The sequence below is a fragment of the Mchenga conophoros genome, linkage group LG16, assembly GCF_057382185.1.
Source record: "Mchenga conophoros isolate Kocher_MC1m ecotype Shallow Benthic linkage group LG16, M_conophoros_male_GT1.1, whole genome shotgun sequence".
NCBI lineage: Eukaryota > Metazoa > Chordata > Actinopteri > Cichliformes > Cichlidae > Mchenga > Mchenga conophoros.
Window position 1 is genome coordinate 16,079,730 of NC_140541.1, and position 24,925 is coordinate 16,104,654.

At 40.1% G+C, this 24,925-nt stretch overlaps 1 protein-coding gene across 2 annotated transcripts in view; it reads left to right on the forward strand.

Moving 5' to 3' along the window:
• The first annotated feature begins 4,965 nt into the window (after positions 1 to 4,965).
• Positions 4,966 to 24,925, forward strand: part of fgf14 (fibroblast growth factor 14) — a 119,195-nt gene continuing 99,235 nt past the window's right edge. Inside the window, exon 1 of one of the 2 annotated variants that reach the window (XM_085250698.1) lies at positions 4,966 to 5,828. In XM_085250698.1, coding sequence (XP_085106824.1) covers positions 5,621 to 5,828 — 208 coding nt within the window. In that variant the 5' untranslated portion in view covers positions 4,966 to 5,620. Of the gene's footprint in view, positions 5,829 to 24,308; positions 24,543 to 24,925 lie in introns of those variants that run through there. The other variant, XM_085250700.1, reaches the window with a different exon arrangement.

A 24,925-nucleotide genomic window follows, 5' to 3' on the forward strand; every position in this document is an offset into this window, starting at 1 on the left:
ACTGACACTGAAAAGGGGTGATGGGGAAATTAAAGACGCAGACTGTGGATCATCATCATGCATGGGGACAGTTTGTGTAACTGGCTGTCTATATTCACTGCATAAAGGCTATCTTTATACAATGGAGGGTACCTGAATCCTCACTGGGGCCAGTTTCATTACTCTTATCACTAATAAATACTTTGGGTTATAATTTCTTTTTTAAAAGATGAATTCGTTATAATGTGTGCACAATTCGTCTTTTGCCCTATTAGTCACAATGTGGGTGCACCAGAGAGGTTTTAGAGATGACGTCTAAACAAGATGCATGATTTTGCATTTTACACATAAATTCAGGAGAAAGAACTGACAGGAAGTTAAATGTACACGTTAATATCAGCTGGTGAGTGGGCCCATATCCTGTATGCTTAGGTCCATAATTTGATGGACAAAGACACAGTTTTTGTACTTTTGGACAGATTTTAAAACATTTTCAAAACATGAGTTAAATGCTTTAAATCAAGGGGTTTAACAAATATTTAGCATTAACGGTTTAGGAATTGCAGGCATTTTTATACACAGCTCCTAATTTTTGGAAGCTCAAAATCAGTTGGACAAATTAGGATAATTTTAACTATAAGGATTGTTTTTAATAGTTGGATGAAAATCTTTTCTGCCTGAAGTTTGGCACCCATGGATATCACCAAATGCTGCGTTTCCTTTCTTGAAATTCTCTACTCAACCTTTACTGCAGCCATCTGCAGCTGCTGCGTGCTTGTGGGTCTCTCTGTTTTCTGTTTTGTCTTCAGTGACTGAAAAGTATGCTCTGTTGGACTGAGATCAGGTGACGGACTTGGTAATTGAAAAATATCCCATTTCTTTACCATGAGCTTTTTACCATTAGCTTTTGCAGCATGCTTTGGGTTGTTATCCATTTACACTGTGAAGCGCTGTCTTATCAGTTTTGCAGCATTTGGCTGAATTTGTGCAGAGTTTAACCCTTCACTTCACAATTCATCCTATAGCAGCAGTCACATCATCAATAAACACTAGTACTGGTAGCTCTGCAACAGACTGGCAACCTGTACAGGGTGTACCCTGCCTTTCATACTATGGCATCTGGATTAGGCTTCTGCCCCACAGTAACCCTGAATTGGATAAACAGAAGGAAATGGGTGGATGCAAGTTAATCTTGGTTTCTTGTATCCAGTTTCAGAACTGTGTCTGCTTCATTTGTCATAAAATACCAAACAAACAGGCCTCACATGGCCCTCGAACTGCACTTTAGTTAACTGTCCAATTAATTGTAAAACCTTGGATTCAAGTTGAAAGTCTTCACATTTATCGTGTCTTGATTGTTTGATTTGAAATTCACTGTGGTGTACTAAGGAAAAACTACAAATAATTGTGTCTATGTTCAACAAATTATAGATTTAACTGTGTCTTTCTCCCCCCACTCTCTTGATTTCTCCCCAGCTCTCAGGGGCTGGTGTGATTGGGGTTTCCAGTAGGTGTGGCCAGGGGCTGCAGCAGCTGGGTCATCACACCTGTGTATCACTGCCTAATCGACCTGCTTTTGCTCAGCTTGTTTTTGTGGAAATGCTGGGGTTCTGACAGTCTAAATGTTTTCAATATTTGCTTTCTTTGTGTGTGACACTTACCTCCTCTCGCAGGAATTCTCTGGTTTGCTGCCCTCCACTTTTCTGTTTTGCTGGAACTTCATCTTGTGGTCTTAGTTCACGTTGGATTTAGAGCTCTGTAACGTGCCCTTCCAGCGTGACTGACTGAAACAAGCTAGACACTGTAAGCTCTCAGTTAACTTACCAGACTGTCCACTCCTCCACATCCAGACTGCAGTTGTACTGACTTTGTTGATCAACTCCGAATTTGTGAATAAAGTCTTTGAACTGTCCTGTGAGTCTGAGTCTGCCTTAGGCTCTTTATGTCATTCTGTAATCGGGACACATTTATTTATTCTGTGTAGTAGTTGTAAACCTGAAGTTGCCCAACACAGTGCGCTTTTGCTGTTTGAAACTAGTGAAGCACAAAAAAATGATTCTGGGCCTTTCAGCTGCCTTGTGCGTAGCTGTTGCAGCAGGGTACTCACTGGGCATATAGTTGGGTGCGAATTGCAGAGCAGAAGCTTGCCACAATTTGTTTACAATGAGAGTGTGTGTTTATGTGTAAATTTGTGCGTTTGTTTGAGTGAAGTCTTTGGATATGACTTGGTTCACAGCAGCTGTTCATTTTCTAGTGAACACTTCCTCCAAGCTGTGCCAAACACTGCTCACTCTCCATCTCTGATTGGTAGACATCTTGGCTGGAGGCATGCCGGGAAAGGGGGTGGTTTTAACACTGCTGCTAAAATGGAGACGCAAGTGGTCCCAGTCTGGCATTCCCTGAAAACTCTGACAATGACTTGGGTGAAAACACAATTTTCTAAATTGGAGTACAGAGGGAGATTATGTAAGAGTGTAATTTACTAGTGTATTATCTTTGACTTGTTAATTTCATTTAAGGGGAATTCTCTGCTCCCCCCCCCAAATAAAATGATGGGAATATCTTGTTTTGTTGAGTGAGCAGAAAGTACACTAGAGCACTGACAAGTAAGTATTTATCATTCACAGTTAGCAAAATACTCAGATTATCACTTCGGTTCTTTCATTCATTTCCAATCAAATCCAAAAGATATGTGTTTGTAACAAATTTCTGGCTCATTCATTTTAGAGTATACTCAATGCTCTTATTCCTTTCACCCAAGTATAGCATATGTTGGTGCAGATTGTTATTAAATAAATAGATTTTTTTGTACAAAGAGTTAAATTAACCTCCATTATAAATTATCTCTCAAAGTGATATTTTAGTTTGTATGATATAATATCATATGAATCCATCCCCATAAACCAGTCTCCAAATCCTAACACTCATTCATGTGATATTCACACTCCCCCATGTGTGAGCCTTTTAAAAGTGTACAGTGAAATCACGGACCATGAGTAAAACTGGAACCACTCCATTTATCTCTGTGCATCTTAAATCAAGTTATTTTTTCCCATCAGGAGAAAACAGGCTGTTAAAAACTCACAAGGGAGCCACTTCCTGCCGGGCCGCAGCCTGGGCAATCAAAAAGAAGTATTCTAATGATCCCTGACAAAATTGTCAGATGATATCCTCCAGGGTGCGATGATACTTTACATTACAGTAGACGGATCGATAGCAAAGATGACATGAGAGGCCTCTGCAGAGAGAGGAAGCTGGAAAGACTGCAGTGCTCTGACTCTCACTTGCGCTGTTTCCACAGCGAGCTCACTTGGCCTCACAGAACACGTGAGAATATGTTTTGTTAGCATAAATTCCCTAAATTAATGCATGTGCCACTTATCTGAGGCGGTGGACTGGATCTACACGCAAGGACACCTGATAAGTGTGTCTCTACAGTAAATGTGTGTCAGCTGTAGTTGAAAAATTGAAAGTCACCTAAATATGAAATTCTCACAGTTAAGTTTTAAACAAGGATTTAGCAGATTCGCAATGTCAAGAACGTCACTCAGGAAACATTTTGTTTCGAAGTGGCCCACATCCCCGAGGAACCAGTTATCACAGACAACTGATAAGACCCGGGCGCCACAAAACTAGGCCATTAAAGTGGATTAATGCTGTAATTTAGAGGTGAACACACAACTTGGATAACATAAAAGGGCACAATTTTAAAATACAAAGGTATTTATTTTGAAAATGGAGGGATCAGTGAAGTGATTTAATGTGAAACATACCCCATATAAGCAAGAACTCACTATTCACCCCAGATTTATAAAATGAAAAACAAAAAATAGATTAAATACATGGAATAAGTGGTTCAGGTTTGATCTCAAATGAGTCACATACTCCTGCTGGTTCAATCACCCCGGTGCCTCCCTCCCCCATTTTCTTGTACTATAGTGACTCTGGTCTGTGTAACACCTGGGAATGGAGTCAGTGCTGTACTGAGCGACTAATGGCTCCTGTTCCAAACACTAACTTCTGCCATTTGTGCTGAGAGAGAATAATGCTGACAGACTGAAGAGTTATTAAGCGGTCTGAAGTATGGAAAACACATTTAACAAAAGACGATCAAACAACAAATGAACCGGTGGTTCCAAATCAAATTTAAAATATCTTGAGGCTGGGCTGAAATGATAAACTCGCAAGTGTCCGTGCACATACATGTCCTCTATCTCCAGAACCCCAGCTTGGTAAGGGCAAGGATAATGAACAATATCTCCTTCGCCTTTTGTCTGTGATGGAAAATCTATAAATCCTTAGAGATCAGCCATGAGGCAGTGGTAACAGTCGCTCCAAGCAACACTAACTGGGCCTCAGTCCTCAGGGATGAAGCAACAAAACAGAGCAAGTAAATGTGATTAAAAATAAATAAATAAAATCTCCTCATATACAATTTTGCCTTGACATTTCTGTCACTTCTTTTGGTATCTTTTGCAATCGTGGCTCGACTTCTGTTGCGCGTCTTTCCCCTCCTCCTCAGTTCAGTGTCTTAATCGGGGATCTGTTGCTTCACTGAGCTTCAAATGCTTAGATGACATGAAACAGGTGCACACGAGTGTCTACCGACCTATCCAAATGAGTACTGAACACCTGCGACTTTAGAGCTATTAAGCACAATTTCTCATTTAACACCCCATATAGGTGCACAGAGCTGCAGCAGCTTGCAGAAGTGAAGGCAAAGAAATGATTTGTTTGGAAGAAACCGCACAGAGGTAACGGACAGAAATGCTTTTCACCAGACTTTTTCACCTGCGACACACACACACACACATGCACTCATGTAATAAATAAATAGAATATCCTGCAACAGCCTGGGACAACAGTCTCTGCCGGATCAAAATTTTTTCCAAGCATCACCGATATGACGGCGCACAAACCACGTGTTTACGTAATGGAAAGCCAATCTTTCACTTTAACCCCTCCTACTCGTCTATTTCTAACAAGAGGGTCCGACGCCAAAGAAAAATGATGCAAATGTTCTTATACAGGCGCATCGTACTTTTGGAGATGCCAGTGGCGTTGTGCTGAAACGGCTTGAGGAGAACACCCCGAAAAGGGAGCAAACGCACACTCCAGGAATCACGGACACACACACACACACCAAGAACCCTGGCTTTAATAGAAACGTTGCAGCGTGGGGGCTCAAAGAAATGAAAACTGGGGTTGGTGCTGTCTGACCTCGCCAGGCAAGCAGGTTTGCAGGGGAAACGAACTGGACTTGATCCGGCAATGTGGTGTCTTGTTGGGGCTATCATTGCAGCAGTCTGTCCATAGGATGCATCCTCCCTTGGCTTTTGATGCTGTGCAGATCCACCCTCCTCTCCTCAGAGTGATGAACTAATAGGCAATGATTTTCTCCTCGGAAATCCACCGTGGTTTACTGTTTGCACGTTAGTTGTGTGTTTGTTTACTGGCGACCCGTCTCCTCCCGGTGCGACACATGCAATTTCCAGAGTATATTTTCTATTGTCGACTAGTTGAGGAGGCATTCTTTACACGCCAGAAGAAGAAAACACACCATTAGCACGAAGTGTGACAGACAGTGAATATTTTGTCACGTGAATGAAAGCGCACAGGACTTGGATATACCTATTTTTTTATGATACAATTGGTAGCCTTGCTCGGGAGAACTGATCCAATTGTGTTATTATGCAACCGCAAGGATCTCATCTATATCTGGGTGTTTAAGACACGGGATTGCTCTTCGCCCAAATCAATGTGGTTTCTTTGGAACATTTTCAGCAAAGGAACGCATATGCTGCAGTGTCTTTGTGGCAAGAGTCTTAAGAAAAACAAGAATCCAAGTGGTAAGCTCATCACCATTTATGCCTACTCCTCCGTTTCTCAGCGAACCGGCTTTATGCGTGCTTGTGTGCAGAGAGTTGAGTGTCTGCGTAATTCTGTTAATTTGGTCGTAACGATGATAGATCTGCAATCACATTTATGCAGCGAGTGGATCATGCAGAGGCTCCTGAAGGAGGGGAGGAGGGGGGACAACTTATTCTGTGCTGCTACTACATCGGCGAGCTCAGGTCTTTTTTTTTAGGAGGGGGGCACAGCACAGACACACAAAGCCCCCCCGCTGCATCACCACGGCACCATGATCTTCTAACTTTTTAAATAACGCTTGCTCCCCCCCTCCTCTCTCTCTCTCTCACTCTCAGACACACACAGGGGCTCGATGGTATTTCAGAGGATCACATCCACGCACAGTTATTTATTTATTATTTCTTTTTCTTTCTTTCTTTTTTTCTGGACAACGTGATTCCCCCCTAACCAGATTATTCATCCTCGGGTTGACTGCAGCAGTGCCCCCCCCCCCCCCCCCACTCCTCTGCATCACCACTTCTCTATTAAATGAGCTATACTCGCTGTGTTTTCAGCGAAACAGCCGGAGGAGACAGACTATTCTTTCATGTCTGTCACTCTACTGATGCAGACCAATACTCATCATGCGGGCCCTGCGAAAGCGTGATTTTTACACGAGCACCTGAGTTGCTCTTATGTTGACGAAGCCAGGCAGCTGAGATGCCAGTAGGGCATGTAGAAAGGGACTGGGATCCGCTGCACCGAAGCAAATCCTGCACTTGAGCAGTCGACATCGTTTCGATTTAGATTGTGCACTTTTTTCTGGTACAAAAAAAAAAAAAAATCAGTACATAAGCCCTGAATTTAGGATCACAGTAACATCATATATATTTTTATATATCCTGCCAAAACAAATATAACAACGCAGAGGGCCAGTGTACCAGGAATGCTTATTTCAACAGGCTGTTGTAAAGCCCCAGGTAGACAGCATGTAGTGCGGGCTACTTGTTACCTCATGAAGCGGGTAGATGGGCTGAGTAGCAGCACAGTTTTTCGACACTGCAACTGCAGTATAGTAGATCATCACCATACTTTAGTGGGACAATCGCGCTTTGCAGACACTGCAGGAGTGATAACAAGACACTGTCTACTATCAATTACCAAGAAGAAGAAGTTATATTTTACAGCATTATGTCTCCACAAACCTAGCCAAGGTTTGTGTTGGTATAGCTCAAGATAGGGTGAAAACACAGTTAGCCTCAGTTTGTGCCTTCAGTTTGGCAATACGCATTTTTCTCATAGGCCCAGCTACAACAGCTAATTTGGAGGCATTACAAGATTTGCCAAAATATGTCAAAAAATATAATAATAATAAACATCTTTGGAACTATTTTCTCATGCTACAAACTCCAAGCAGGAAAGTAGGATAAATTCTTGCTGTATTTATGTTGTTCTGAAATATAAATATTTGTTAATGCATGTACGCCATCCATTTATTTTATGCTATACTGTATTATAATTGTTCTTACTCACATTTTTCCTGGCAAGCAGGAAGATTATGTCATCACCGGCCATAGGCATAACCTGGGTACCCCCCCCCCCCCCCCCCCCCCAAAAAAAAAAAACAACAACAAGGCAGAGTGTGACACTCTAAGTGGCTTTTACTTTGAAAAGATTTCTCTAAGCAATACTCATCTTCCATATTTCAGTATAAACAGTTGTTCTTGCATTAGAGGGAAGCTGTACAATATAAAGCCCTTTATAGTCAGTTAAAAATTTCTGGTGCTGATTAGACTCTAACTTATCTCTTCAGAGGTGCAGCATTTTCTACTAGTAGTTGGTGCTACATTTTAAATATGACAAATCAAAAGAACAAATTCTGCACCTCACTCATTTGTAAACACTGGTTCAGTTCTGTATGGCGTTATTTTTGTGCCACTATTCTGAGCGCACGTAAAAAAGGTTTGCAGGTGCAAGTGTTGCATTTTGAGGAGAAATTTATTTTGAGCGAAGAAAAGCTGAATTTGAGTGAACAAAATTCATTGCTGCATGCAAAAAATGTATATCCGTGTTTGCTATTATCCATATACACACGCACAATAGCAGCCCCTCTCGCTCAGTTTTTGTATTTGCGCTCGCAATGTGTCGCTCACGCTCTCAACATTTCTGCCCGTGCACGCTCAACTCTTTCTGTACACCGTTATATTTGTGCCACAAAACCAGCCAATCACAGACTTGGATGCAAAAAAATCTGATTGGCTGTTTTTGTCTCCAATCAGCTCGAAAGGACGAAATGCAATATCCCAGAATCCATTTCGTCCAAAGCTCAAACGAGGCAGTGGCGGAGGAACACAGAGTGGCGGAGTTTGAAATATTACTCTTTCTGGGACACAAAATAAACTTTTAAGATATTTTCATGTTAGAATGTAGCTGTGTGAACTTCAAATATCTGCTCGATTTATCAAGACATCACATATTTGCACAAGTGCTCCAACGTTTTCGGAGATGCCTGTTACCCACCAGCTGACCGGGTGGGAACTCGGGTTAAACATAATATATAAGGCTGAACTGACAAAAAAATCACCGACTACACCACCAGGTATTATTGGAAAAACCATAAAGCCTTTGAACGAAAACAAACGCTGTTGTGACAGTGATGTACACTGTTTTGTTGGTATATATGTATGATTTGTATCACCTTCATGTTTCCAGCTTTACAGCTGTGGCTCCAGCAAACATCAGCTGATACTAGAAATTAATTTTAAATAAATTCTAACAACAGCTGATCAATTTTGAACGTGCTGCTGTTGTTGTTTAGCGCAACATCCGCTGGTTTCCTGTTTCTGGCGCAAAGTGGGAGATAAACAAACAAGAGAGACGATCAGCTGATCATTGATCAGTTTCATGATTGAAGTAGCAACAGGAGAGGGAGGGAGAATGAGGAGAGAAGAGGCAGCTAAGACACAGAATAACTCCAGCTTTGTGTCTTTTTTATTCTCGCTGAAGTCTTTTCCCCTCAATACGGATGTATTGTAATTGGTCCAGCCCAGAGTTGATTATTACCAGTTGGCTAATCCACCACCTTTCATTGTTTATACCATTACAAAAACAAACAAACTAACATAAAAATGAAAAATCACCATTGGCCCACCGGGCAAATGCCGGGTAAATGCCCAATGGCCAGTCCAGGTATTCGGTCAGCTGGTGGGTAACAGGCATCTCCAAAAACGTTAGAGCACTTATGCAAATATGTGATGTCTTGATAAATCGAGCAGATATTAGAAGTTTACACAGCACCATTCTCGCATGAAAATATCTTAAAAGTTTATTTTGTGACCCACAAAGAGTAATATTTCAAACTCCGCCACTCTGTGTTCCTCCGCCACTGCCTCGTTTGAGTTTTGGACGAAATGGATTCTGGGATATTGCATTTCGTCATTTCGAGCTGGTTGGAGACGAAAACAGCCAATCAGATTTTTTTGCATCCAAGTCTGTGATTGGCTGGTTTTGTGGCACAAATATAACGGTGTACAGAACGAGTTGAGCGCGCACGGGCTGAAATGTTGAGAGCGCGAGCGACACATTGCGAGCGAGCGCAAGTGCAAAAACTGAGCGAGAGGGGCTGCTATTGTGCGTGTGTATATGGATAATAGCAAACACGGATATACATTTTTTGCATGCAGCAATGAATTTTGTTCACTCAAATTCAGCTTTTCTTCGCTCAAAATAAATTTCTCCTCAAAATGCAACACTTGCACCTGCAAATTTTTTTTACGTGCGCTCAGAATAGTGGCACAAAAATAACGCCATAGTTCTGCCCCTGGTTCCCATCTTCTCTTTTAGTTTAAGGAAATAAGCTGTAATTTCGAAAGACTTTTAAAAAAATGTGTTTTTTCGTAGTTAATGGAGTAGACATTTATTTTTTGTCCTCTAAGTGCTGTTATACAACCTCTGCATTTGAGTTTTGCTACTATCTACTTTTGATTAAATTAGAAAAAATAAGCTGTAACAAAGAGGTAAGACTTTAAAAAAAGAACAACCAATAAACAGCAAATATGTACAACAATGTCTCAGTAGAATTGTATGTATATAACTCTTACTAGCAAAAAATTACTAGCATAAAGGCTATACATTTTTTATGCTCCTATTCCTTGCTGATCATATTAAAAGCATAATATTGCGTTACAGTGGGCTCTGGAGTGATAACTGACTTTGGTCAGTAGAAAAGCCACTGCGAGACAGTAAGTTGTGTTTAACGCAATTCATCCAGTCAATCAAAGCTAAGACTTTGCCCTGACCACAAAATGGTCAGGACATGTGCTACAGCAAGTGATAGGACCAGTAGTTTACTGGGAAATGAAGTATCCGCACTGCCAGGCAAATCACACAACTGACTTGTTTCAACTCCAAAAGGTGTTTTAGAAATTCTCACACAAGTTGTTTAAGTGCCATTGTGATAGTGGGACAGCGAGTCCTCTGCGTGGCCCTGTGTCAGCAAAGTGTTACCTAAACTGTTCGCCAGGCCTGAGCTGCAAAGGCCTAGACTTAGTGCTACAGCTCTTTGGTTGTACTTTTAGTAACACAGCAGAATTGAGAGAACCAAGAAAGACCAAACCAAACAGACTGTATCACTATAGCTGCAGTTTTGTTACCGTATAAACACCAGTCTTATAATTCACGGATTGTATTCAGTTTCTCTTTATACACACACACACACACACACACACACACACACACACACACACACACACACACACACACACACACACACACACACACACACACACAGGCTTAGTGACTGTACAGGACCAATTCATCTGGAGAGGTTTAAAGCAGAGTATGGATGGCACTTGATTTTATTCTAGCGTGGGTTAATAGTTCCCTATTAAAGGCAACATTTATTTTCTGTCACTGGGTGTGTGATAGCACAAAGTTACATGTGTGGAGAACTTGTCTTTAGGCCCTTGTAATTATGTACTAACTGGTTGTGAGCCCATTCACATAGGGTCTTCCCTTTTAAAAAATCTTTGAGTTCTGTGTGCATCCTCATTTTCCTTCACATTATCAAATTAAATTGCCCCTAAGCCTATAGGTCAGTGGCTTTGTATTCTTTGGTCAGCTGTACTGATGTGCATGGATACATATGGAGTATTTCTTGAAGTAGACCACATTCTTTAGTGTTGAAAGAAGATGAGAGGAATCCAGTGCCTGGTTCTCTAAAGCATCTCCTCTCTTCACAGTGGTCCAGATCAGGTTATGATAAAACATAGTGCGGTTCTGCATTCTGATGCAAGTGAAGGGTTGGGTTAAAGCTCCATAACACAACAGGATGAGTCACTTCCTTGTTGGATATGGCAGTTTGCCATCATGTAAAGCTACGCGTCCACTTTTAGCCTTTTTGCAAAACTGCCTTCGGGTAAAGTCACCAAGATTTTATACTCAGTGACCTGTTAACGTTCTTCCAGTTGTGCCTCTGTTTTCCAGCAAGATTGTTGTTTCATGTGGTGGCTTGTCCTTAGGGTTGGTGGTCTGGTACAACTGCTACTGTGGATCTACTCTCAATGTTCACTCTTGTGTAACAGTACGTGTACATGTCTTTGAGTGAGTGTACTTCATTAAGTAAATTAAAAGTGATGAAGCAGCTTAGTGGAAAGGACGTAGATATAGGACGTTTAACCCTGAGGCTTAAGTGGCAGTGACGGCTCTATAAATGCCCACACAGATGTCATTATAAAAGTTTGAGTGTCACTGAATGATGCACACAATAAACCATTTAATGAGGGTATTTGTAGTGTAGAGGGAAAAGTTATGTCATATGAACTGCGACAATCAATAAAGGCAGATATGCGAGTGGCGCTCTTTGACATATCTTGGGCTGAAATGATTGAAAGGTAGACGGTAAATAGGCGGGTTGTTGAAAGAGCAGAATTGCTCTGGGTGTGTGAAGTCAGTGGGTGGCTTCTTCAAAGTGGCACAGTGGCTCACTGACAGCAGAGTGACACTACAGGTGAGGTCACATGACACCCAGGCCTCCAGGTGATGTTGGCTCATAGCATGTGAAGTGAAACTTTTCCTCATAGCATGTGAAGTGAAACTTTTCTCTGTTATCTGTGACATAGTCAGAAAGCTGGACCTAAGACTCATTTAATTTAAAATCGAATTACTATAACAAAATAATTTCTCCTGGTTCTTTTCTATGATCTAAGATTATATTTATGAGCCAACCACGCTGACTATTAGAAGACTACAACCTTGTAGAGGTGCTTCGAACTGATAAACGTTCATGAACTGAGGGAATGTGAGATATTTTAATGTAGAGGCTTATAAACCACTGTGAATTTCAATTTACTGCGTCTCACATTACCTAAAATAATAAAAACCAAATAAGTGTCACTGTAATTAAACAAAAGGCAATTCTTTGGATGCTAGGAGCAATTTATTTGAAAATAAAAAAAGCTTCTTTATTCACAAAACGTGGCTACGCACGTTTGATTTTTACAGATTTTACACCAGATGCCCTTCCTGACAAAACTCCAAAAGGATTGTTTCTCCTTGAGTATGGAAGCAGGGATCTTCTGCCTGTTAGGAAAATGTGTAAACCACTACACCATGGAGCCACTAGCAATATGTAAAGCAGGACTTTGCAAGTTTACTTTACATTTATGTGCCAATAAATTCTACCTGACAGCATTGTGAGTAGGCCTTTAATACCTTTTAAGATCAAGCGCTACCTCTGTATCAGCATCTTGAATGATAAAGTGGATTTCCTGTGAATGTATTGTCTGTCATGTTACAGTAAGTTTATGAGTCTGTCTGTGAAACCCATACAAATGCAACTATACACTGTTGTTGTTACTGTCCTGCTGTTCGTTTGGTGTCAGTTTCTGGTGTTGGTGTCTCTTTTGCATGCAGTTCTTATCTCAGAGCAATTTATCGAAAAAAATGTACTGTTTCCCCCCAAAAATCACATTTTTTTGAGAATTTAAAAAGAGGGTCGATAATTATTTGTACAGTTAAAAGATACTTGTTCCATTTGTCTTACGTACTTGCGCTAGTTTAATTTGTGGTAACTAGGAAAATGCAGTGTAATTAAAGGGGACGGGCAAGATTCAAAGACAGACTCCTACAATTAGAGTAATAGCAGGGCTGGCTAAAAATAACTTCCTCCAACTACCGTTCCACGTTGCTAGGTTTCAGACAGAAACATTTCAGTAAGTTTGTAAATGGCTAAACTGCAGTAGTTACACACACACACCCTGAAAGATCACAGCAAAGATGTAAAAAAACAGGATTTACAGTTAAATATGTATCGCTTTTCGAGTAACCTTCACACTTTTAAACTGACAGCATTTACTAAATCTTTTAAACTGTGAGTCACATTGATGAAACCTTTGTTTCTAAAAATATCTCAAGAGCATACATGTCCTTAGAATGGAAGTGAATATGCACAGAAGGGATAAACGTGTTTTGTTTTTATTTGATAAAACCATTTGGATTCTTGGAGATTTTTGGTCAAGGACTGTTTTTCTTCTCATGACAGAACTCTGTGATTATTGTCATGCTTTGTTGTCATTTAGAAAGAGACGTGAAATTAGGTGTTGCTGCAGTTAATATGTCAAAGATCAACACGACAGATTTTTTTCACTTTCATCTGCTTGGGCAATGGCACGATCAGTTTCCCCTGTGAATTAATTTGGGCTCCGTCTCTCTTGGTTTTCAAGAATGTGACCTGAAGAGGTGATAAGAATCAAGTTCCTGGCTACTATTCTACCTCCCTCTGCGTGCAATCAAGTTTACAGAGAAATCTCATGAGTGGGCAAATATATAAATCTAAATATGGTGTTTCTATACAGACAAAGACAGAAGCACAACAAGAAGAGAAGTGTTAGCTTCATGTTAATGTCTGTAAGGAAAAAAAATAAAATGAATGAAATAAAATATATCATGTTTACCATTTACATCTAATTAATAGTGTATTAGTGTGAATTTGTATTAAATTCTATTCTATTCTATTTATATAGCTCCGATTCACAACAACAGTTGACTCAAAGCACTTTATTTTTTTAGAGAAAACCTCAACAATCAGACAACCCCCTATAAGCAAGCATTTGGCAACAGTGGTAAGGAAAAACTCCTTTTGAGAGGAAGAAACCTCCAACAGAACCAAGCTCAGGGAGGGATCTGCTAAACCACTTTATTCAGCGCTCAACTTAAAGCATATACTGTTTTTAAGGATGGATCAAATATCAAATATCCTGTGAAAGTATTGCTTATAGGAATACACTCATAGATACACTATGGAAAAAAACGACTGAGGCACAATTCTTAATCTTTCAAATCATGTGTTTTCAGTTTCATTGTTACAGGTGTATAAAAGCAAGAACCTAGCCATCCAGACTGGCTTTACAAATATTTGTAAAGAGAATGGGTCATTCTACAGAGTTCATTGAATTCAAATGCGGTGCAACCCTGGCGATTTGTCACTTTCCTCCTATAGTCCACCATCCACTGTAAGTTGTGTTATTGCAAAGTGGCAGTGTATAGGGTGTGCCACTGCAAGGACAACATGGAAAAGCCAAGAATAATATGGTATAAAAAGAAGTTAATTAAATGTAATTTATGTTGGGAAAATAAATGAGTATTTGCTGATGCCGTCCTGCTTATTTTTCCAATATCACAGGTTTCCTTTTGTTGTATTGTAAATTTAAAAAAAAAATCTTCTAAGGGGCATGCTATAAAAATGCAGCATTTTCCTAGCATTATATTACAAAAAATACCTCCTCACCACTAAACAGCAAACAAAGAAATCTAGTCATTAGCAACTAGCTAACTAGCTAGCAAACTACCAGCTAGAAAGATGGATATTTCCTCGAGGAATTAGTGGAGATCAACCCAGAGATACAAATATATGAGCAAAGTGAGGATAGCAGTAGCATTTTAGATCTTGTGTTTGACCTTACCTGCCTGATCTTTAAATTTAAGTTGACAAAAATGATCCATTGTCTGTCAGCTAATCAGCTAATGTCTGTTAAATATCTCACACTCATTTTTAGATTAGATAATATCACAATGAAATTATTACTCCTTTTTTTTAATATAGGCAAAGCATGAGATGGTTTTGTGTCTAGCTAATAGTATTAGGCTTTGCTTTCTGTACCTTGCATTTTAAGCCATTAGAGGTAGTATTGCCCTTTTTGAATAAATCTGCTTTAAAAGGTTATATCTGTCTTTTGTAAACGGTCTAGTGCTTCTTTCATTTTCAAATAAACATCCCAAGAGTCAAGAGAGTCAACTGTATAAAGCACAATGAATATTTAAATGCCAAATAAATATCCTCAGGATGGGTTGCAGGTAAAATGCGAGCGAGAAGTGACGATTAGTTGATTGCTTTGTAATCTGAGTCATAGATACAGTTAGCTACCTGTGGTGTGAAATGTTGCTGTGAGGAATATGTGGCTAAATGTGAATTACAGTTTGATTACCATGGATGATGTCAGTTAAGCAAAATTAGACAGCTTTGTGATGAAGTGTTCTGCATTTTTTTTATTAGGCTGTCAACATGCAATATAAATAAGCATAACCAACACAATGACAACAAGAAAAGACGACTGGAAACAAATGCTCACAATCATTTCCCAATTCCTTTTCCCACACTTTCTGACAGAAACTACACTGTCACTCTTTTGAGGTATTTATGATACAGAGTGGTGAAATTGTCAGTTGTGCATGTGTACTGACGTGGCCTTGTCAGATTTGAAGAAATAACTTTAGAGAGTGTAAGAAATTGTTCCTCAGTTGTCAGTTTTATGAACTTCTTTATTTTCAATCAGTTCATTTTTGAGTCCCTTGAAGTCATTGAAATTTCTGTTTAGGTTATCAGTAATAACATAGGCCGGCAATCCGATTGTTAAGTGATGACGTGACGAATCCTACTTCCGGGCCTAAAGTAGTCTGCGTTTAATATGGCTTTTGTGTTGTTAACATGTTTAATGTTATGTATTTTCTTCTATTTAATCTCAAAAAGCTCCTAAAACAGTCAGTGATCCCTGTTGACCTCCCTCGGCTTTTATTACCGCTAATCATTTATTTAAGCTCAGTTTTTAAAACCTTAGGATGTAACTACAGCCCAGCCCATGCAGCAGTATATGAATGACTAACCTCGTATTGTGGATGGATTATCTCAGTTGTTCTCCTGGCTGAAGTTTGGTCCTTTTACAGCATCCTGCCATGCGATTATATTTGTTCCTGACCACCGAGAACACTCACGTTAACTTTTATCGAGTGGAAAAAAAGTTAGCTTGTTTATATTATGCTAACATAGCTGTGTCGCTAGCGGTCACGTAGCACATCATTATATACCAGCTAGCCCAACTTCAGTAACCCTACAAACCTCACTGCTGTTTAGTTTCCTGTCTTCATTTATGCTGGAAGTGATAGCAGAGCTGTACGTTTTAATTTGTTTCCAAAACCCCGCAGTCAGGACATGCTATATTGTATTTAGATAGAAGCTAGCGAGCTAACTCCCTGCTAACTTCTAACTCCGTTAAATGTCATAAATTCCGTTTTCTTGGATGCCTGGATGTTAAACTCAATTGTTACACCTGGTAGAGCAGAACGCTGATCATTTTATTAAAGATGAAAGACTTTAGACAGTTTTTCAACTCTCAGTAATGCCATAGTGATCGTTTGATATATGGACCTGCAGTGGAGTTTAGGTCCAGACACGGCTAGTGACGTCAGACTGAACAACCGGATAGTATCAATCACAAGAGACCCATTAAATGAAATTAGAGTATAATTACTTTATGATGAGTCATGACAGTACCATATATGGATTACAAATGGCACTTTCCAAACAAAAAAAGACACTGTGCTCACTTTGTTAGATGATATTGCCTGCAAAGGTTGCATGACTTCATCTATTATTTTAAAACCTCAAACCGAGCATCTTGGTATTGCCGTCTTATTGTTGTTGCTTGGCAAGCTGCATCTGTAAATTTATTGATATACTAAACTGGGTGAAAACTTTGATTAATGAAAAATGACTGAAAACAAAATGTTTTCACTGGGGAAACTGAACAGGTCTAGAGACCAGTTAGTGACCACCTGGAAACCATTGTTAATGAACAACAAATGCATGTTCCCTGATCAGTTGCGAGTGGCTGGTTCAGGTCTCTGCCAGTTGCTATGAAATCAGTTGCTAAAGACCAATTCAATCAGGCCTATGAACTGGTCTGTGACACATGGCGACTGCTGGTTGCTATGGAATATATGTGTAAATTCCACAACCAGTTGCAAGTGGTTGCTGGAGGCAGTTGCTGCAATGAAATCGACAGATTCTGACCTGTCTACAAATACTAGCAAACTACTCTCTGAGGGGTAGTGAGAGTGAGTGAAAAGTGTGAAGCAATGCCCCTTTTGAGATGTTTAGGTTACAGTGATGAGGCAGACAGTGATCTCCACCAACAACATTCTCCAACTTCCAGCAACCACTTGCTAACTTGATGGGAAATACATATTTTTTCTTTGCAACTGCTGGTTCTTACTAACAGGTCTTTAGACCAGTGTGCCTGAGGCCTTAGATACTGCTGAAGCCAGAATAAGACAAAGCGGTACCCATGAGTTCCTCAGAGTGACCGAGCCCCCACTATTGCATGACATCAACCCACAATTTCAAAACATGAGTTAAAAAAAATACCTCACAAAAGGAAAAATTGGAGTAAAAGAATTTTCTTTTGCATCAGGATGGTAGCATCTGATTTTGAGTTTCCTAACACAAGAGCCTTTTTAACTGAAGTCGATTTAAAAATTACAGGAAGTCTGCTTTGAGTAACATTTTTTGAGCTAATTAAGCTAATGTAAGCTTCACGTTGATTGAAAACCCTGTCTCCTGCTGATTTATGAATGTCTGCTCTAGTGAGCTTGATAAAACCTGAATACTGTAAGAAACCTTGAGTGTTCACTTGGCAGTTACAGATATCCTCCTAATACACTAAAAGCTGCATATTTATGGGAAAAATGTCAAAGTCTTTACTTGATGAGCCATACTAATATATAGAAATGTCATTTTTCTGGTACTAAAGCATGAATCTAGGTAGTACTTAGACTTCCCCATCTGCTTTTAACTGGTTAACCCAAAAACTAATGTAATTAGTCAAAGATATGCCTGTGGCTTCGGAGGTAAGCTAGATTAGTTCACTGAATTTTGCACCTTTGCTCTTGTATGCTTTGTTTTGGCAGCCTGAGAAAAGATACTGTCTTTACTGATGCCTGCCATGTCTAATCACGATGCCTAAGAGCTGACTGGAAAATTCGCCATGAGGGGTTTAATGTATTCAGTGTAAAAACAAAAAAGAAAAATGGTTCTGTTTTTTAATGGAGTGGTATAATTTAATATCCTACACGAAAGACCCGTCTGCATGTTTGTAGAGCAAGAAAACCTCTCTGCACACACATAAAGGGCTTCTGGCTGCTTCTTGGCCCTGTCACTGCACCTTTTGGAGGTAACCTTAAACTGTAAATGCTTTTCAGCATCCATCACATTTGACAATGATCCTGTTTGAAATTTAAAGACACAGCTTCAAGTTTACATATCTTAAGATTACCGTGTGAAAGATTCATTTCAAGGACTTTTCAGTTTCTCTCGCCTCAGTGTTTAATGGTTTTGTAGAGGACGCATGCAGTCCTGAAATAGCTTTCTCAAGAATACCAGAACATTGAAATACATGCTGTAATCATTGGTATAATAGGATGCCATGGATGTGAACTAAGATTTATGTTATGTCCCTAGTGTATGTCAGACAAACTTGGAAACCTGCTCCCTGCTTACATTTCCGCCAGGATATGGGGCGTCTGTGTCAATCATTTGCTTTAGCTTTGTGAAACCACAGATTTGAAATGGAGAAAAATGAGAGTGAAGCAATAGGGGCATTGTTACTCCTATTTCTAAATGATACTGCATCTCACCCCTCCCTACGCTGGCTTTTTACTCCATCTTCCAGTGAGGTCGTTCATAATAACAGATTTCACAGCTGAACTCGTTTGGAGAGACCACAACCCCGCTCTAACAATAATGAAAGCAAGGTCTGTCCCTTTCTCAAGTACATGACACATCTCAACACTCGCTGCTTGCATGATCCCAGATTATTGGGCATGTGATAGGCTGATATCTGTCTTTCGCGAGGCTGCTGAGCTTTTTGTCTGTGATGATGCACTGCACTCTGATAGTGAGAAAGAGAGATGGAGAGCAGTTGAGAGTTAGACAATGAAATTATTGATTTGTGGGATCAGAAGTTTGAACGGTTTTACAGCAGAGCTGACACGGATGCAAAATGACTTTTGAAATTTGCCGTCATTATAAAAATGTATTGTGAAGTGTTGGAAATACTCTGGGTACAATCGATGTGGAGTGGAGGAGGAGAAGAACAGTTTTAACAGGTGTGTGGAGGGCTTTTGTCTTCGAGCTCAGCATTTGCATCAATACCTGTGGCAGCATAATGTAGTCGGGGCAGTCAACAGGTGAAAACATCTGAATAATCTGCACTGATTCAATCCTTTTACAACCAATGCACCATGTCCATGTGCCATGAAGAGTTATTTCCCTGTCTTTAAACACTATTACAAGAGCTTCTCTGTATTCATTGACACTCACACCAACTGAACTCTTAAATAACTCACTCACCCACTGACATTTGGTCTTTAGAGTTAAAGCTGACATGATTACAGTGGAGATGTATTTAATGAGAGTATGTAATGTTTCCCGAAAGGAACCCCAGAGAGCTATAATTTCAGTCTTATATGTCAACACAACATTTTGGAGCCATCTACAAAGATACGATTGTCTAAATAAGAGGTCCTAAATGGTCACCAGAGGGGAAAAAGCTCTGCTGTAAAGACAGGGTTATTGATTAAAACACACGAGAAAAAGAGCAGATCAGTTTAGACTAATTGTCTCTCACGTTTCACTGTAAAATTGGATAAATTGGCTTTGATTAATTTAAATGATGAAAAACTGAACCCTTAAAAAATACACTTAAATCTAAACTCGGAAATTACGTCTTTGATGGATGAATGAATGAATGAATGAATGATACAATAGCATACGGAACATGAACAGTGACCAAGAGTCATTAATTGCAAAGATTTGAGTCTGTGTTGATATCACTCTGTGTGCACAAATAGGAATACAGGCATTCCAGAGTTATCCTGACTAAATTTTCCTCAGTGGGATGGGACAGAAAGGTTTTCCCTAAATGATGAACAAGGATACTGATGCTAGAATAATTCAGGCGTGAAGAATTACTTCATGCTTGATTGGACTTGATTGAAATACAAAATAAAAGATGTGGGAAAAAAATACTAAGGCAAATGAAATATATCCAAGAAACAACAAACAGGCACAGTTTGCTGTTCGCTTCGCTGACAGACACGCTGCATTGAATTGTGGGAATCAAAACAAAACAACGGGGGTAATGGTACAAGAGTACAATAAGAAAAGATTTGGCTTCACTTTTATTTTTAGTAATATGCTAACATAATCTGATGATGCCTTCCTATTTTCCTGAAAACCACCAGCAGCTGAGGGGTTAAAGGCTGTGCGAAGTGAGTCCATTTATTAGTAGTAATTTTGTTTCTAGGCCATCATCTAGGAGCGGGAAAGGATACAGTCATATTAGCATGTTGCTGATGCTGTACAGCAAGAAGGTTGGGTCATGTTCCCTGTGGCTCTTATGACAGAAATGTAGCATCTTCAACCTTTATCAAAAACACCAGACTCAACATGCTGAGGTGCATGGTGTGTGTTTGTGTTACTGAACCACTATTTGTGTTATTACAAATCATACCGCCAAAGGCACACGGCTTAAGTGATGGCTCGCTGTTGTTCTGGGCTACAGCAATGAGGACTGTTGGAGAGAAACATAGAGCCAGTTCAGCTGGGCCTGCTTCTTTCCTGTGCTGAAAGTACATTTTACTGATTTGATTATGATTGATTGCTGATATGATTTCATGACTCACCGCTGGCCTGTAGCTCATTTATTACTGTTGTCCATCATCTGACTGTGGTCTTTACTTAGCAGGATGCACTTACGTCTCTCTCTCTCTGTCATTATCTCTGTTGCAACAGTGTGTTTTCAGTGTACGGTGAATTTGTAATTGCGAAAAGCTCTTTATAAGGCAGCTGATGTGGTGGTTACCTCACAGCAAGAAGGTCATGATCCGCTGGCTCGGGCCCCTCTGTGTGGAGTTTGCATGTTCTGCATGCCTGTGTGGATTCTCTTTGGTTACTCTGATTTCCTTTGCCATCTAAAGGCATGCATGATAACCCCCTGTCACACAAAGGCCTAGATACCGGCATCCACAGGTCACTAGGGTAAAATGTGTATTACTTTACTATATGGCAAATGGTTGATGGAGGTTAGTGGTAGTCATTAGATGAAAACAGGTATGTGAAGCTGCACTGAAAATGTTCTTTTGATCGCTTTGGTTACTAGTAAATTGCTGTGATCACCTGTAGTTTGCAAACAAGATTGCAACATGTCTGCAAACACTCACACAAACTACTCAACAAACAATTTGAAATGTTCAAATACTTTGAAAGTGAATGTTCTCCATTTCTGGTGTGCATCACAATTTTTTTTTTTTTGCAAGTGTTTGCAGACGTCTCACTACCCACCATGTAGACAATTCAAGACTATGGTAGAAATCACAAAGAGGCTTTTGGTGCAACTCCTTTGTGACCAGTTTTACTTAGCAACTGCCATCAACCTCCATTAAATACTAGCTGGTTAAAGATTTGCACACTTTTCCCTAGTGACACAGGATTGCCAGGGGGGTTGTTGACCTACATGACAGAGACGATAGGTTAATTAGTGATTCTAATTTGACCATAGGTGCGTATCTTGGTGTTAGCCCTGCCATAAAGTGATAACCTGTCCACTCTCACCCAGTGGAAGCTTAGATAGGGCTCCAGTATGGTTCTGTGTTGGTCCGACGCACAGCCTACGGACAGCTTTGCAGACTATCTTCTACATGTTGTAGCTGTTTACTGCCTGTAGGCTACTCTTGCTTATGCCGTTGTTGGACATTGCCAGACAGAATAGAGCAAAGTTATAACATACTAAGAAATGACATGGATCTTGGTGTTAAAAACAATGAAAAGAGTCAGCTGCTTATGTTTTCTTGCTGGTTGTAACCTGCTCTGACATACTGTGTTTTGCTTCTTCCATGGCTATGGTAGTTTCCCCCCCCCTGACTAAACACAGAGTTTTGTTTTGGAGTGTGTCATTCTTGATACTTACAGTTTATTTTGGTAGACAACTCAGGGACCTATTCCTTTCAGGCTTCACTGTGCTTCTACTTCTGCCAGGTTTTGCTCAGTAGCCAGATTGTGGTCACTCAGTTTTTCAGCCGTTTCTGGTGTCTCGTGGTGCCCAGATAACTGCCTTCTCTGTATTGTCTGTTCAAAGTTCAGTGCAGGTTTTGTCATAGCTGTTCAAAGTTTTCTCTCTGGACAGAATTCAGTTTGTCCAGATTCTGAGAAGTCTTTGTCCATGGTGTGCAATGTTGTATGATTTCTCGCTCTTTCACTGTGTCCGTTGATGGACCAGGGTTTCACGATTTTCCAACAAAATAGTGTAATGTTGCAATGATTTCATCTGGAGGCGATTTATTACCACCTGTTTAATTCTTCAGCATTCTGGCCACAGCAAAGAAAACTACTGTTTTTTTAATAAAGGAATAATTGCCATGGTTTGAATCATGCTGCGAGCAAAGACTTTTTGGCACTTTACTGTTTACTACTCAGTAATCATCTCATCTGGCCTGAAAGTACCTGCTTGGCTAGACTTTCTAAAGCCTCCAAGTAGAGTCCAGCAGGGTTGCAAGAGTCTTTTTTTCCCTCTCTGACCAAATGAATTACAATACACTTAAAGGTTGTTATAAATTTTTGGTTCAGCATGTTGCCTACTCCGGTTTGAAGAGATATTTATTATAATGGAAATATTAAAAAGTTTGACTTGGCTAAGCTTTTTCCAGTTCACAATGCCGGATAATTAACTGTTGTTCTCAGTGCCCATTTCGGAGAAACTGAGCCTCATGACCAGCTGGTTGAGGGGACTTTTCTCTATCTTCTTGTTGATATAGAGCTTTTTAACAGTAGGAGTTTGGGCTTGCTGGCTTTAATTTGTTCATGGAATTTGATTAAAATGAAGCTGGCCTAATTAGGCGATCATCCATTGTTGTATTTCTTTGTACTCAGACGATGTCCTTAGAAATTCTAGTGTGCAGTGTTTAGCTGGGTTTCATGCATGTTTTCACAAGCATATAAAAGTTCTCCTGGGTTTTGAGTCTTTTGGAAAAGGCACCTAACAAAAATGTCATTTTTCCTTTCTCTTCTATCATTGAGTCTTCTTGTCTTTACCAGTTTCACACACACGTGTACGTTCCACATTCATCCATCCATCACTCCTCTCCCTCAGCACAAGGGTCTGTTCCTGGCAGTGCTGGAGGTTGTGTGGTGGCTGTGGTATGCTGTGTAGATTTTTGCTGCAGTGCAGTAGGCAGTATTGTACTGCTGCTGCTTTCTCTCTCCTGCTCTTCTGCTCTCTCTCTAGCTCTCTCTCTCTCTATTTGTTTTTGTGTACATAGTTTGGGAGCAATGTTACACTTCTGAACACTTTCCCCGCAATTTTTAAAATCAAATCTATAAAAAATACAAATAAAAATAAGCAAGCACACAAAATCAAAGACAAGCAAGCAAACAAACAAACAAAAAACAAAACAAAATGGGATTTGCTTCAAAGCTTCCATCATATTTATCGCAAATAAGAGCTTTTTTCTGGACACTTACATAGGTTTGCCAACATTTCTATGATGGAAGTTGTTATTCTAGGTGTCATTTCCACCTCTTTCACATCCCTGTCTCGGAGTTCACTTCCCACAGCTTTAGGTGGGTCCCCCCTGTGGCTGTTGTCCTTTATTCAGACACAAAGCAAGAAAGGGAGAGAGAGCGAGAGATGATGACAGTGACTAAGTAACCTGTTTGTGGCGGTGAGTGCACGGCTCTTTGCACAGAAAGGCCAGTTGTTTTCTGTTATACACACTAGGCTAGAGACAGGGAAGCACTCAGATTCAGTATGTCAGATAGCAGAAGTGGAAACACACAAAGAAAATATAGCTAAGCTTGGCAGCCATACAACTTTTGTTTTGTTTCTGTGGACGTGAACATTTTTTGTTTGGTGACTCAGTGATAGGTCTTGCTTTCTGTCACATGCAGTAGAGACTGTGTCACCAACACCATTTAGCCATGACATGACGGCACTAGGCATTTCTGGTTACCTAAGAAGGTGTCAGCGCTATCTGCGGGATATGGCTATCTGCATGTTGGAAGGTTCTGGTGGGAAGATGTTGGCAGGGTCTTTACGAGTGGGTGACAGGCAATATATGCACGTGTGTATATGTGTGAGAAGGTGGCCATGCTTATGTGACTGGGTTAAAAGGTTGTGCCAAGCACTGGAGGACATCAGGAGGAGTGTGAGAACCCGAGCAACAGTTCAAGGCATGCATCTTTATTTCAAATGTTATGACATTTATTGCTAAAATACAGTGAGAAAAAAAATCAAGTTAGCTGGCCTTTGGAGCAATGGAGGCAACATCTTTTGCTAAGATTGTGGAGCAGCATGTTCGCAAGGCACTAAAGGGTGAAGCAGTGCATGGTGAGTCCAAGCATGGAGGCTGACACAAGTATTCCACAGGTATGCCTTTTTCCTGTAATGGATTGGTAATGTCAGGGATGGAGCAGTTCCTTTAATCCACACCAGTTTCTTTAATGGGACATAGTAAAGTAAACTCAGCACTGACATGAGTATCCTGATTGGTAGTATGACTGACGTAAATAGTTTTCTTGTTTAATATGTGAACTGTTATCAATGCAGACTCCTTCTACATTAATAAAACTAATCACTGCATTGCAGATGATCAAACCTGAAGGTCACACGTTGTAGTTTCTGTGTGCTTGAGAGTTTGTTTGCATGTTCACTCTCTGGACTCTTTTTATACAACACCATGCCAAAGAGGAGGAGGTAATTTCATTGTATAT